The 12,356-nt window shown below is 48.1% G+C and overlaps 1 protein-coding gene across 1 annotated transcript in view; it reads right to left on the reverse strand.

Moving 5' to 3' along the window:
• The window catches only part of LOC128724130 (potassium voltage-gated channel subfamily KQT member 5-like), an 85,816-nt gene that overhangs the window by 22,619 nt on the left and 50,841 nt on the right, over nt 1-12,356 (reverse strand). Inside the window, exon 14 of the mRNA XM_053817895.1 lies at nt 5,364-5,491. Within this exon, the coding sequence (XP_053673870.1) occupies nt 5,364-5,491 (128 nt within the window). The remainder of the gene's footprint in view (nt 1-5,363; nt 5,492-12,356) is intronic.

The raw sequence follows: 12,356 nt of genomic DNA on the forward strand, positions 1-12,356 counted from the left end.
CGACCGGAAAACAAATCTAAAAGCGGGCCAAAAACGCAAGCCATTTACGAGGAAGCTTCTAGCGGATCGGCTGCACGCCGGAAGCCAGTTTGACGTGATGCTTTGTTGGCAAATAGCGACAACTAAATAGGCAAGCGGAGCTACAGCGCCAGCGTCAGAACGAAAGCAGGTTGGAAAAAGTGGCGGTAATTTCGGTCCAGCATGCAAAAGCATAATGTCAAAGCAAACGACCATGCGAAATACCTGTGCGCGATGATTATACCGGGAATTTGGGGGCGGTGCGAGTCGGAAAACGAACGAAGCAAGCTACGGATGCCGGAACCGTGGGTTTCCCGAAAGTAAAGTTCGGACCCAAAGTTGACGGAGGGAAAATGAACATCGATACAGCGCGGGCTTCGATGGAGTGGGGAAAACCCGGCAAACACCCAGGCTCAGGAATTAGGGGTGAATAAAGGGGCCAAAAACTCTACCCTGCAGCTATTACTACGTGTTAGCGTGATCATATTTACAGACGAAAATGGAGGTGTGTTTATTTTCTTTTATTTCGATGAGCCATGAGATTACTTCGTACACGAAAGCGCGCGCGTGTGTGTGTGCTTTTTTTTGGGTTATACGAAGGGGCTTTGTTTTTCGTACGATGCACATTACAGCCACGCGCGCTGGAAATTGAAAACTTTCTCCCTCTTTTTTTTCTCGTGCTACGCCTGGAAGTGGAAAGCCAAATGCTACGCCATAGAGCGAGGTATCAGCAGGGGTGCTACAGGAAACGAACTAAACTACGCTACTGAAAGCTGTCATAACACGTGAGTTTCGGTGAGCTACTAGCGGTCTTTGGGGCTTTCGGGTGAAGCAGAGCTGCTCCTACAACCATGCCAGGCCAATCAAGCCACAGGCGAGGAGACAGGCGAGCAGTTTAAAGGGAGAGTCGAATTTGTTATTGGCCTGGTCGATGGCTTTGTAGACGCCTAATCAGAACAAAAAATAGCACGAGTGGCCAAACAAACAAGCGACCCTCCGTTCAATTCCAGGACCTACGAAAAGTTCATCCGAGGGTTCCGATAAACGGTTCGCGTGAAGCTTTACTGTTTTTACTCCCTCTCCGCACCAAAAACGGTACGAAATGTGTGTTATCAAGCCGGTAGGGTGGTAGTATTTTTAAGTTTAGCGCGTTATATTTACGCCCGAGTTTAATTAAATCGCATTGCGGAGAAATTATGGGGCTGGTTCGCGTGATCTTCGCTTGCGAGACCACCACTTCCGGTGGCGTTCCCGAATGGTAATCAGATCGCTCCTGGAAGGCGATTTTAAGGGCTTTAAAAAGCAGAGAAACAAAACTACACGTCCCAACAACAACAAGTTGAATCCGGTGTAACGGTGTTTCGCAGGATCACGTCGCAAAACAAGGACTGACCACATCAAAAGAGCCACCTGGGCTTGGGTTGGGTATGTCACCGTAGCGCGTTTATCGTAAACGAGCGGTACAGTAATCCGATTAGGTTTCCTTTGGTTTGAGCAAGTCCAGCAGCCGACCATCTGCTGAGGGAAATGTGTCCATTTGTTTAGAACCTTTCGATCCGTTACTGCCAAACCCGGCGAGGTTGTAGTACGTTACTGTGTACTGTGTTTCGATTTCAGCTCGTGTAAGCCTATTACTATCACCGCATGCGTCGGTAATCGGTCATGTAATCATTCGTTCGTTGCATTCGGTGTGAGGCTGTACGTGCATGTCCTTGCGCCTGGCAAGGACTCTCACTCGCTCGCGGTACCGACGAGCGATGTGGCACGTGGGACAGCAAGACAAGCAAGACACACCCGTTTCGAGGCAATTCAAAAGCACACACACAAAAAAATGGCATCCTTTATGCTGCTACAATGGGGCAGGATCGGGAGAAAATGGTTTATTTGCTCCCACCAACAGGTGGGAAACGGGGGGGTGGGGGGAGAACAAGCAGGAGATGCAGGAACCAAGCAGGAAGCTTCAACGGGTGACAGCAAGCGTGTTCTATGCGCAAGGCAATAGGCAGTAACCGGTTCGAAAGCAAAGTGGCACGTGTCGGCAAGCGTTACGTGGATGTCGGAGGAACGAAATGAAGCCAAGAAATAGAAATGCGAGACAGCGTGAGGGAACAATAGGCACAATAGCACAAGCTCTTGAACATCGGAAGCCGTCGAAGATCGGGGCGAGTGCGCGGGAAGTCGGCTAGATTTTTCCGGCTGCTTTTTTCGTTTGCCAATCTGAATCTCAACCGCCCTCGATTGGAAGTGTTTTATTTCCAGTTTCGTGCCCCCGCCGCTTTGGCTTCGGTAAACATTTGGCCCGGGTGCGTGTGAGGCGAAGACCCCGATCGTACGTGTGCACGCACACACACACACACATACACATAAGCACAAAAGGGGCTCCTTTTTTCGGTTTTATTTCGACAAGGCAACATAAACCTCTCATTGCCGCTGATTTACTCGAAGTGTTGTCGCACGGTCGTTCGACGCACACACGCGATTATCGGGCAGGAAAAAGGGTACGGGCACGGGCACGCGAGGGCACGCGAAGCAATTGCCAATCTACTACCGAATCAAGCTCCTCGTAAACTGGCATGTAACGAGTTGGGGGTGGGTGAAGAGCGAAGTTCTTGTTTTTCCGATAGGGCGTCCAAGGGGTGCCTTTTCTCTGGAGTGAGGTGTGTTTATTTACATTGCGATTCGCGGTGAAGGGCAGGAAAAACAACCCCTACGCAGGCACTCGTTGGGGGTGCTTTATTTTGTAGTTTGCTGCGTGTTTGTTTGCTTGCTGTTGTGTGTGTGTACGAGTGCGTGTGTACGAGTGCGTGATGGGGTGTGATTTGGGGCAAATTGGAGCGGATACCCGATGTGTGTTCCGTACGGGGTACGAGGTCTGCTGAGAAGGTACTCGCGTTCGCCTGAGCCCTTGCTCGGAGATCAGGTTTGTCTGTTTGCACTACGCTAGGCTGGATGAGCTACTGAGGCACGATCGCTTGGAACTACGGCTCAAAAATACAGCGCCGGCTTCGGCTATTACGTATGTACACAGGTGACAGGACAGGGCCGCCATCCTGTCGCGATAAGCCACCGATCGATCGGCAGGTGCGAGTGATCGTAGCGCTTGCGAGCCGTCAAACAGTACTACGCCAACAACACTACTGCGCGCGCGCGCACTACGTCGCACTGACCTCAACAAGGGGGGGGGGGAGGGGGAGGGCGAAGGTCAGGGGATGTGGGAGGTGTGGGAGGAAAAATCAAACGAAACAGAAACGAAAAATCACTGATCGACGCGCAACGAAACTGTACAAACGGCGGCGCTAGCTTCCAATCAAAAACGCGCATAGCTTGAATCGTCATTGATGAGTATGAGTTTGGTGTCCTTTTTTTTGCGAACATCGTCACGCACAAATGCGTGCTTGCCTTTACCGTACCCTTGCTGAGCTGGACTGTGAAATATAGAGCGCGAATCAATGTTGGTTCACGAGGGAACGACGATTGGGAGCGTTAAGGAATTGGGGCTGGAACATACAAATCATTACCAAATACACATCCACGGTATATCAATATATCGGTTACGAATACGAAAATGTGACAAAATACGTAAAATACATTTCACAATGAATATACACTAAATAAATATATCGGTAACATTGAACATTGTATCGGATTTGTTTTTTGTCTTTGGATTTAAATTTTGCTTCAATTTTAATATCGCTGGAATGCGTTTAAACTCGGCCCCGTCGGAGCGGACGGTGACCACGGGGATGTGATTTTAGTACGCATTACACGCGTTTTACAGGGAGGATGGATTTTTTTTTGCTTGTTTGGGTTTATAATTGAAAACAACGGACAGCCTGCACTACACACTGCAAAACCGATCGGTTCCGATCGAGCACAACGGAACGGAAAACCGAAACCAAAACCAAAAACACATCAATGACATTCATAACTATCCGCTCGCGAACGTATTCGCGGAAATGGAAAATCAACTCAAACGCTCCATGTAACGAACGAGACGCACATCACGTAATCGGTACAGAAAAAACAATATTTAGTGAAATAAAACAACTGTAAACGAGTCTATTCTAAGGGTATGGCATAGCGTAAGTTACCATATTGCAATTTGCAAAAGAAAAGCATAATGAGCATACACATTCAAACGCTGCTGATACGGAATAAATATTTACGATATATATGTACTTATATGTGTGGGTGGGATTTGTTTTATATCGTTCATAAAACGTACGTAAAAGTAAATCGAACGCAAGAACAAATCGGGTAAAATTTTGTACAAAAAATAAATATACACGACACATCGGTTCGGAACGAGCTGAAAACACGCAATCTCGGAACAACGAAAAAACGGCATAGAGGTAGCGCTTTTAAATGAAACAAAAAATATATATATATATAACCACACAAGAACAAAAACAAAAGGGTCAATCCTTGCCAATGGAAGCTGCATTTTGACGGCCATTTGTTCAAAAACAACGGAACAGGAAAAAAAATGGTGTGGAACGAAACAGCACAAAATTATAATTGATAAAGGAAACAGGGAAGCCACAAACCGATCGCAACCCAAGTGGGAATGAGCACCCAAGAGTGCTGCTCGTCGTCGGCAAGGGCCTAGGGCGTAGGCTGACGAAACAAAAGAAATAAAAAAAAACATGTTCACGAAAGAAAGAAAAAAAAATGGAGGGATGCTGATCGCTAGCAAACGGAGGTAAGCAGCGGAAAGTATTCAATCATCGAAAATCAATACATCAGAGTGGGCCGCGAAGTCCTCCGCAGCAAGGCCATGAAGGGGAAGGACTCGGTGGCCGTTGCAAGTGCACAAAAGAATGCATAATGAAGCAGCAGAGCTTAGCTGAAGTTTCGCTCTTCGAGAAGTTTCACATTCGGCTAGGGTTGCGGGACCGGCAGCCTGCGGGACCGGTGGCGCAAACAGAAGAGGCAAAGGCGTACGAAAACGGTGGCAATGAAAATGAAGAAGAGAAAAATCTTAGCAGCCATGGGGCTTCGCGAAAGAACGAGCCGGTGCGAAAAAAGAGCAAAAAAGTAAGTCATGGATAGAAAGAGAGAGAGAGAGAAAGGGAGAGAGAGATAGAAAGAGTAATGAATAATGACAAAGAGCGAAAAAGAGAACGAGAGGAAGATCATTAAGAAAATGGGACGGATCATGGCCGTTGAGAACCGAAAAAGAAAAGAGAAGAAGAAGACGAAGAAAGAAAATTCGAAAACCGAACCAAACAGAAGAAGAATATTGCGATACACGAGAAAAAAAAGAAGAAGAACGAAAATGAATTGGATGAACGAACGAAACGGTATGTAGCAAATCGGAATAGAAAGAGTAGGAGTGCTCTCACCTAAACTGTAGGTTCCTGACGCGGGTCAGCAGATCCGCGTGTCCCGAAGTGTACTGTTCCATTACATCTTTCACATCGTACGGTTTCTGTGCCTCGCGGAATTTTTTACGTGCCACGAAATACTTTAGCTATTGGAAGGAGCCGCATATAGAGAGGGGCGGTGTTGGGTGGCGTGAGAATGGGCCAGGGGGAAAGAAAAGGTGGGTAGTGGGGTAAGGTGGGTGGAGAAGTGTCAGTATGCACATGTGTGTTTGTGTATGTATGACCGTGGGAGTATGTATACGTGCGAAGGGTGTGCATTGCGTTGCGATCGGGTTTCGAAGAGTTTCCGTTGGTTGGAGTTCAGGTGAAGTTGGAGCATTTTCACGCGTCAAATAGTTTGCAGGTGTAGTTTTGTTTACAGTACATCAACGTTATTACATATTGCACAAGTTTTTTGTTTGTTTGTTTGTTTTGTTTTGTACATATTTAAGTTTTGTTCGGCAGAGTGGAGAGAAACAGAAACAAATCAAACGAACAGAACACGTCGGATGAGCGATGCGATAGTAGATTTTTCATTACAGTGACGGTAAGAGAGAAGAACAGAGAGCATGTGTACGTGTGTAAGAGAGAAAGAGAGAGAGAGAGAGAAAGAATGAAAGTGAAAGAAATGGGAGAAAGAGAGAATAGAAGAAAGAGTGTTATGAGTATCTAATATGCCACAGAGCGCAATTCGTTACACTTAGTGAACGAAGCGTTTAATCAATGCATATACGCGAGATCGCTGAACGTCGAAAGTCGACATAAGCGACATGAGCGTAGGTCGAGAGTCGACTTTATTCCTTCACGACGTGCACCGAAGCTGCTGGTAGCGCTTGATTTCAATTTCCCTCAACCAACCGCTGATTAATTGTTAAATAGAAACCACAAGTAACTTCCGTGAAAAAGGTTCCTTCCTCGATAAACCAACTGCTATGAACGGTGATTAGAAAACTTTTATTAAATAAGTTTCAAGCAGGGAGGGAGTTTTCCCCCCCCCCCCCCCCTCTGTACACTTGAGTATATTTGACTCTAGAGTCAGTGAGACTTTTGCCGAGCTAAGCTAAATGCTCTTCGTTTCCCTGGTCAGCGGTCACAACGAGAATGAACGATCCGTTGGAGCCTTTTGTAACGTCCCCCGGCCAAGTGCAAGTGCTACATCGTGTAAAGCAACCCGCTATCGATTGTTTGGTGCTGGTTTAGCCGATGTTAATGGCTACCTGGAGGCGGTGGAATGAATAATGCGTCCAGAATTAACGGGTGCTCGATAGAACAATCGAAAAGTTGACTGGGGCGATTATAATTTTCCTTTTGATGTGCGTTTCTTGAGGAGTGAGGAAATGGCTAGAGTGGGTCTAAAACTGGCACGGATTAGACGTCCTTTTCATCCTTGGTTCGACAAGTTGGGTATTTCATTAAGACGAAAGCAGCTTTCAGAACCGACGCGTATCTGGCCCACTGGGACGCCGTGATGATTCTGCCGTGTGCTTTCAATTTGTCATTCACCGACCCATCTCGTCCGACCGACCGATCGTTTGTCGACCAAAGCACCAAAGTTTACCGGTTGGCTTCAAATTTATACACATATAGAGCAGTGTTTGCACTCGCTCGCGTTCCCCCGGTAATGGAAGTAATAAGCGACCGCCCTTCTACCGGACGACGAAGACGAACCGGCGTCTTTCGGTAAACACATCCCGGTTGGACCGTGAGAGCTGAGGATGGTCTCGGTCGTCTTGCCGCGGAACTCGACTTTGCGATGATTTATACGCCAACACGCAAATATTTGCTTCGTATAATTCCTTTTTTCCATCCATCTCCTTGCCCTATTCGATTTGGTGCGTCTTACGGAGCTGTGTTTCAAGCACGCTGAAGCAGTGTTCTAGCGTGTTTATGTTTGTCGTGAAGCGCTCCCTCGAGGAAAAGCCTATCCAAGGGACCGGTCGTGAAGCTGTGTGTGTGTGTGTGTGTGTGTGAGAGAGAGAGAGAAGGAAGGATTCCAACACAAAACCGAGATCGTGGCTAGCGCGTCTCTGACCTACATCACCCAAGGGCTCACGCCACGGACTGAATGTTCGTCGTTGTGCGCGGTGCAGCCGAGAACTTTGCTAGTGTTCCCCGCAGCGATTCCAACTAGTTGGTCAATAATTCAGTGATACTTCGGTCAACGGGCGCGCTGCTTTTAACTTTCATTTCCTGTTCCTGCGCTCCCCGCGGGAGTCAACCGGCAGATTTTCTCCGAGTGGCGCGGTAATGTTTTTTTTTTTTTTGCAAATTTTTTTTTTCCCCATTTTTAGTAGTTCCCATCCCATCGTGCTGTTTTGCGACTGTAATTTCGCCATTTCCCCCCACCCCCACCCACAACGGCAAGAAGCAAGAGGGTATGCAAAAGGCCGACAGGACGACACAACCGTGGTAGTTTGCGCGCCCACCGACAACAACCAAGCAGTTGCCGGGGCTCGAGCGGCCGACTGGCGCTTTATTTGTTATGCGCATCAAAGCATCCGGTTGGAGGTTATGAATAATTTACTCCCACCCGGAAGCGTGTTGTGGGCTTGGGTTTTTGGGGTTTGTCTGGCGCAACAGCAAAACAGGGACGGTGCGCTTGGACGGTAAACTTTGGCCGCGGGTTTGCGCATGGCCGTGCGAGAGAGAGAGAGAGAGAGAGAAGCGAAAGTTTTGCCAAGATTTTGCACCGGTCAAGCTTTTCCGGGAAAGCGAAAACAAAAAAACTCTTCCCCAAACTAGTCGGCTGTGTCGGTGATCTTCTTTGGCACGTTCTACACCGAACCCACCACTACAAGAGGCAATGAATCTGGCTACACGGCGAATCCACTAGCGCGCAGGGTGAAAATAGCTCATCCTAGCCAGCAATCCTGCAAGTTTCGCATCCCGTTTGGGAGCTCCACCCATCGCTCGGTGGGTGAATTGTGGAGGCCAGAAATTAATTCAATTGTACCGTCCACCGAATTGGGTAACGTTCACGGAGTCCTATCCTCCCCCGTGCTGGCACTAACCGGTACAGGTTGCTGCATCGACACCTGGAGGCGATCTACGGGCACCGGGACACGGTGCAATGGAGCGGTTTGTTTAACTTTGGTAACGTTTCCTCGAGCGCACGGAAACAAATTGTTGCCTACCACTCAACCGGTCGGGGGGGGGAGGTTCGAATTCGCGAGGGTGGATTACGGCGGTGTGGGTGTTAAAATTGTAATTTACACTCCCCACGGATTAATTTCCCCTCCGGGGGGGATTTGTTGTACAAACTTCACTGCTTAGGCAAGCGTGCACTTCAGCATGAATATATTATTTTTAATGGCGACCACCGATTGCACCGACCCGGTGAATGAGAGAGAGAGAGAGGGTGGAACACGATCAAACATGAATATTGCAATGAAGCACGCCTGCAATGATTAATGATCGCTTTGGCCCGGGACATCAACGGGTGTGATTAAATTCCCAACTCACCCGGATGGGAACGGTTCGCGGTGCGATCTCGACCAGTTCATGAACCGAAGCAACACCATTTAAAATTTCAAATATGAACGTGCCCGGCACCATACCTTCACACCCCCACACCCACATCCCCACACCTACTTCGTTGTGGGGATCGGATTTATTTTGCACTGATTCGAATCATTGAGCCGTAACAATCCCGCCACCACACGATGAAGCCAGCTTCCCAGGGTGTAACGTGACGGTGTCGGTTGTAAGTGTGTTGCAAAATGCTGTTAAATGCTCCCCTTCCGGGGGGTGGGGCTGAAGCGCCTGTAATCATTTGACCGTAAGGAACACCACCCCCTGCGAGGAGTTGGGTGGGATTTGTATTGGGGGTGGTTTTGCGGCATAAGAGAGTGAGAGAGAGAGAGACAAGGGCAGGACGGTGGCATGCTGCGCGCGGGCTGTGTTCGCTCACGGCCCAGATGGAACGGATAGATAGCTACACAGACAAACACACACACGCACACACTCGCACACACACACACACACACACACAAAGATTGAATCAGCGAGGCAATTTTTGGACAGAGGGGTTTGCAGGTGGTTGAGCTGGACTGAGTCGATTGATGCTACTGCGGAGAGATAGAAATCAGTGTTTGGTATACGGAACACACATACGGAACACACGCACACACAAAAAAACACATAAACTAACTAATCGGCACACAGCCACACATACGCACATCGATACGTGTACAGAAAGCGTAACCAAACAATCACAATTAGACAGCACGACAACGATAAACAACATCCAGTGGGAAACGAGCAGCTAGAACACCTAGAAAAGGGGTAAAGAGAGCGCAATGGGGTGAAAGATGGCTAGGGAGGAAGTGCAGTTTTGCAACGGAGTTTGGGGTGGGTGGACATTATACAATGTGATGTGATGGGGGGGAGGTGTGTGCGTGGGGAGTAACATTGTTGCCGATAATGAGGGAAAACATGATCCAATCGAACATGGGAGTTGCAAAAATTGTTGACGTTTAACAGCACGTTTGGTGTGATCCCGAGGTGTTGGAAGTTGTTGCGGTTTCTTTTTACGGTTTTTGATCCAGCTTTAGTGGTCAATGTTGGCGAATTTTCTGGACCAAAACAATCCCAGCATGGCACTATAAATCGCGCGATTTTGCGATGATACAATCCGAGAGCAAAAGCTCTCATAAAACAGAAGCATTTATTGGATTGAAATTTATTTCTCCTGCTTCATTAAAATTGATCCGATCTTCAGTCAATGCGATGCACGAACGTGTGCTCATATCGACCCTTTTAGAGCCTTTGTTCGTCGTCGATGTCGAATTTTGTTTTGCAACCCACCGACCCGGTCACCATCGATAACACAATTAACAGTACATACACCGGAATGAGCTTAAGCCGTATTCACACTCAAAATCCATGCGACGTGCCTGCCGGGGTTTTTATGTGCATTTGTTTTCACCAATTTTAACTCCACGCTGTGTCGTCGACGTGAGGTGTTTTTTTTTTTTGCAAACCGATGTGTCCTCTTGCCACTCCCGCCGATAACCAACCCCCGTTTTACGATGCGGGGGTTGGATTGTGTTTTACGACCACTTTGCCGCGAATCGGCGGCCGGCCATGGTCATTTTTCACAATCGTACAAGAAAACGCTTAAATCCCACGAATCGGACATAATCGGAATCGCACCGACCAACCGAACCATGGCCAAAGATTAAACACTATAAAAGTGTAAGCTATTTTCGCACGTGGTGACCGTGGGATTTGTGGCTTCGGTTTGGGGCTGGGGTTTTGGTCGCCCTTTATGGCTTTACGATCGGTTGCGGGCCTTGCGGGTGACCCTGTTCCGTTGTACGGTATTTTTATATCAGCGAATGGTCATCGAAGCGTGAGATTTAGTGTGCGGGATTTCGCATTTTATGGCGCGCATTGTTCGGTGTGCAGATTTCGATCGGATTCGATTCGCGAGCTGCACGTGAAGGAAAGGCAAACAAATTTGTCAATCGCACAAAAGTACGCCTCCCCAAAAGGTGGCGTTCCATAAAACTTGAACCCAATCAATGTGAAGGGAAAGTACGTAAAAAAATCGTTTCCAGTTTGACATGAGTTTGAGTCCGTAAAAATATACAGTGTATTCGATGGAGCCTCGAGCTAAACGATGTTTCCGCACACGCCTCGGAGTCCTTAATTTAATAAGCCCTAATCTGCTTTTCAGGGGGTTTCGGTATTTTTCCCACGACCTGCCGCACATATTAATTTGGTAATCTTCCACCGAATGCGGCAAGTTTACACGGGCCAGATTTCACCGACCCGGAGGCGCTATCATTTTAGAGAGGACAAAATGGAGGACAACATCACGAAATCCGGCCGGGCCTGACCTTTCCTCGTATCGGGCGCCGTGTGGTGGCTGCGGCGAGGGTCACACAAAACTGTCAATCCAGTGGGCGTGATGGTGTTATGAATAAATTTACACCATAAACATACCTTTTATCCTTCGGCTTCAGCGAGAGGCGACTCGAGAAGGAACCGACCCGTGTGCTCACGTACGGTCGATTTTTGTTTGCCGTTCCGGTCGAGAGCGCCGCCGGGGAAGAAGTGTTGTTTTCATGTCGAGTGCTTCCCGTGATTCGTGGTGTGCGTTTTTCGGAGCCCACTCGAAACCTCAATTACTCGAAACGGAACCGCACGTGTGCGTTCCGTCGGCTTATGAACTGTGCCAGTACCAGGCGTCTCCATCAGCTTATGGAGCGAACAAAGTACCAGGCGCCTCCATCGGCTTACGACGGTGCGTACGGTGTACGCAGACGCCTCCATTACATGACCGAACCGCTACACCTTCTTCGAAAAGGCCCTAAATAATCGAACTTAATGATGCGTGCGAGATAATGTGCACACAATGCGAGAAAAGGTGGGCCCTCGCCTACCTCTGCGAGTTGGCAGAGTCAACGAACACTTCTCCGAATTGAAGAGGCTTATAAGCCGAACCGAGCGTTATTGGATGTGCCAAAAAACCCGTGCTTGGAGATGACGCTCGTTGTGGAGGGGCAACTCATAGCAGAAAGGAAGGCTAAAAGCTACAAAACGCCACCAAAAAACAACTCCCTTTTTTGTTGAGGGAATCCAAGCACCGGCCGGTTTTTCTTCGGGTTCGGAAAGCGAAGAGAAACATCGCAACGAAGAGAAGAAAAAAAAGCACATACACACACACACACACACACCACCCGAACGAAGAGCACTTCTCCTGCATGATCGGATTGTGGTGGGCTGTTTCAATGTACATATTTTTTTTTTTTCGTTGGCTTGACGCAGTTTGGCAGACGGCCATAAAATTGGTTGATTGAATTACACTCCCCGGAGAATGGGCATTTCGGCGCATTTTTCAATAAAAAAAATAAAACTCAAAGTGAAAGTACCGACCCCTTTTCCGCGCCTGGCACACCACCGGGTGCTGGTTTATGAGTTTGTTTCGGCTTTCGCCGCAGCCAAATGTGTGCGCACACATACATA

This window comes from Anopheles nili, chromosome 3 (assembly GCF_943737925.1).
Source record: "Anopheles nili chromosome 3, idAnoNiliSN_F5_01, whole genome shotgun sequence".
NCBI classification, from domain to species: Eukaryota; Metazoa; Arthropoda; class Insecta; order Diptera; family Culicidae; genus Anopheles; species Anopheles nili.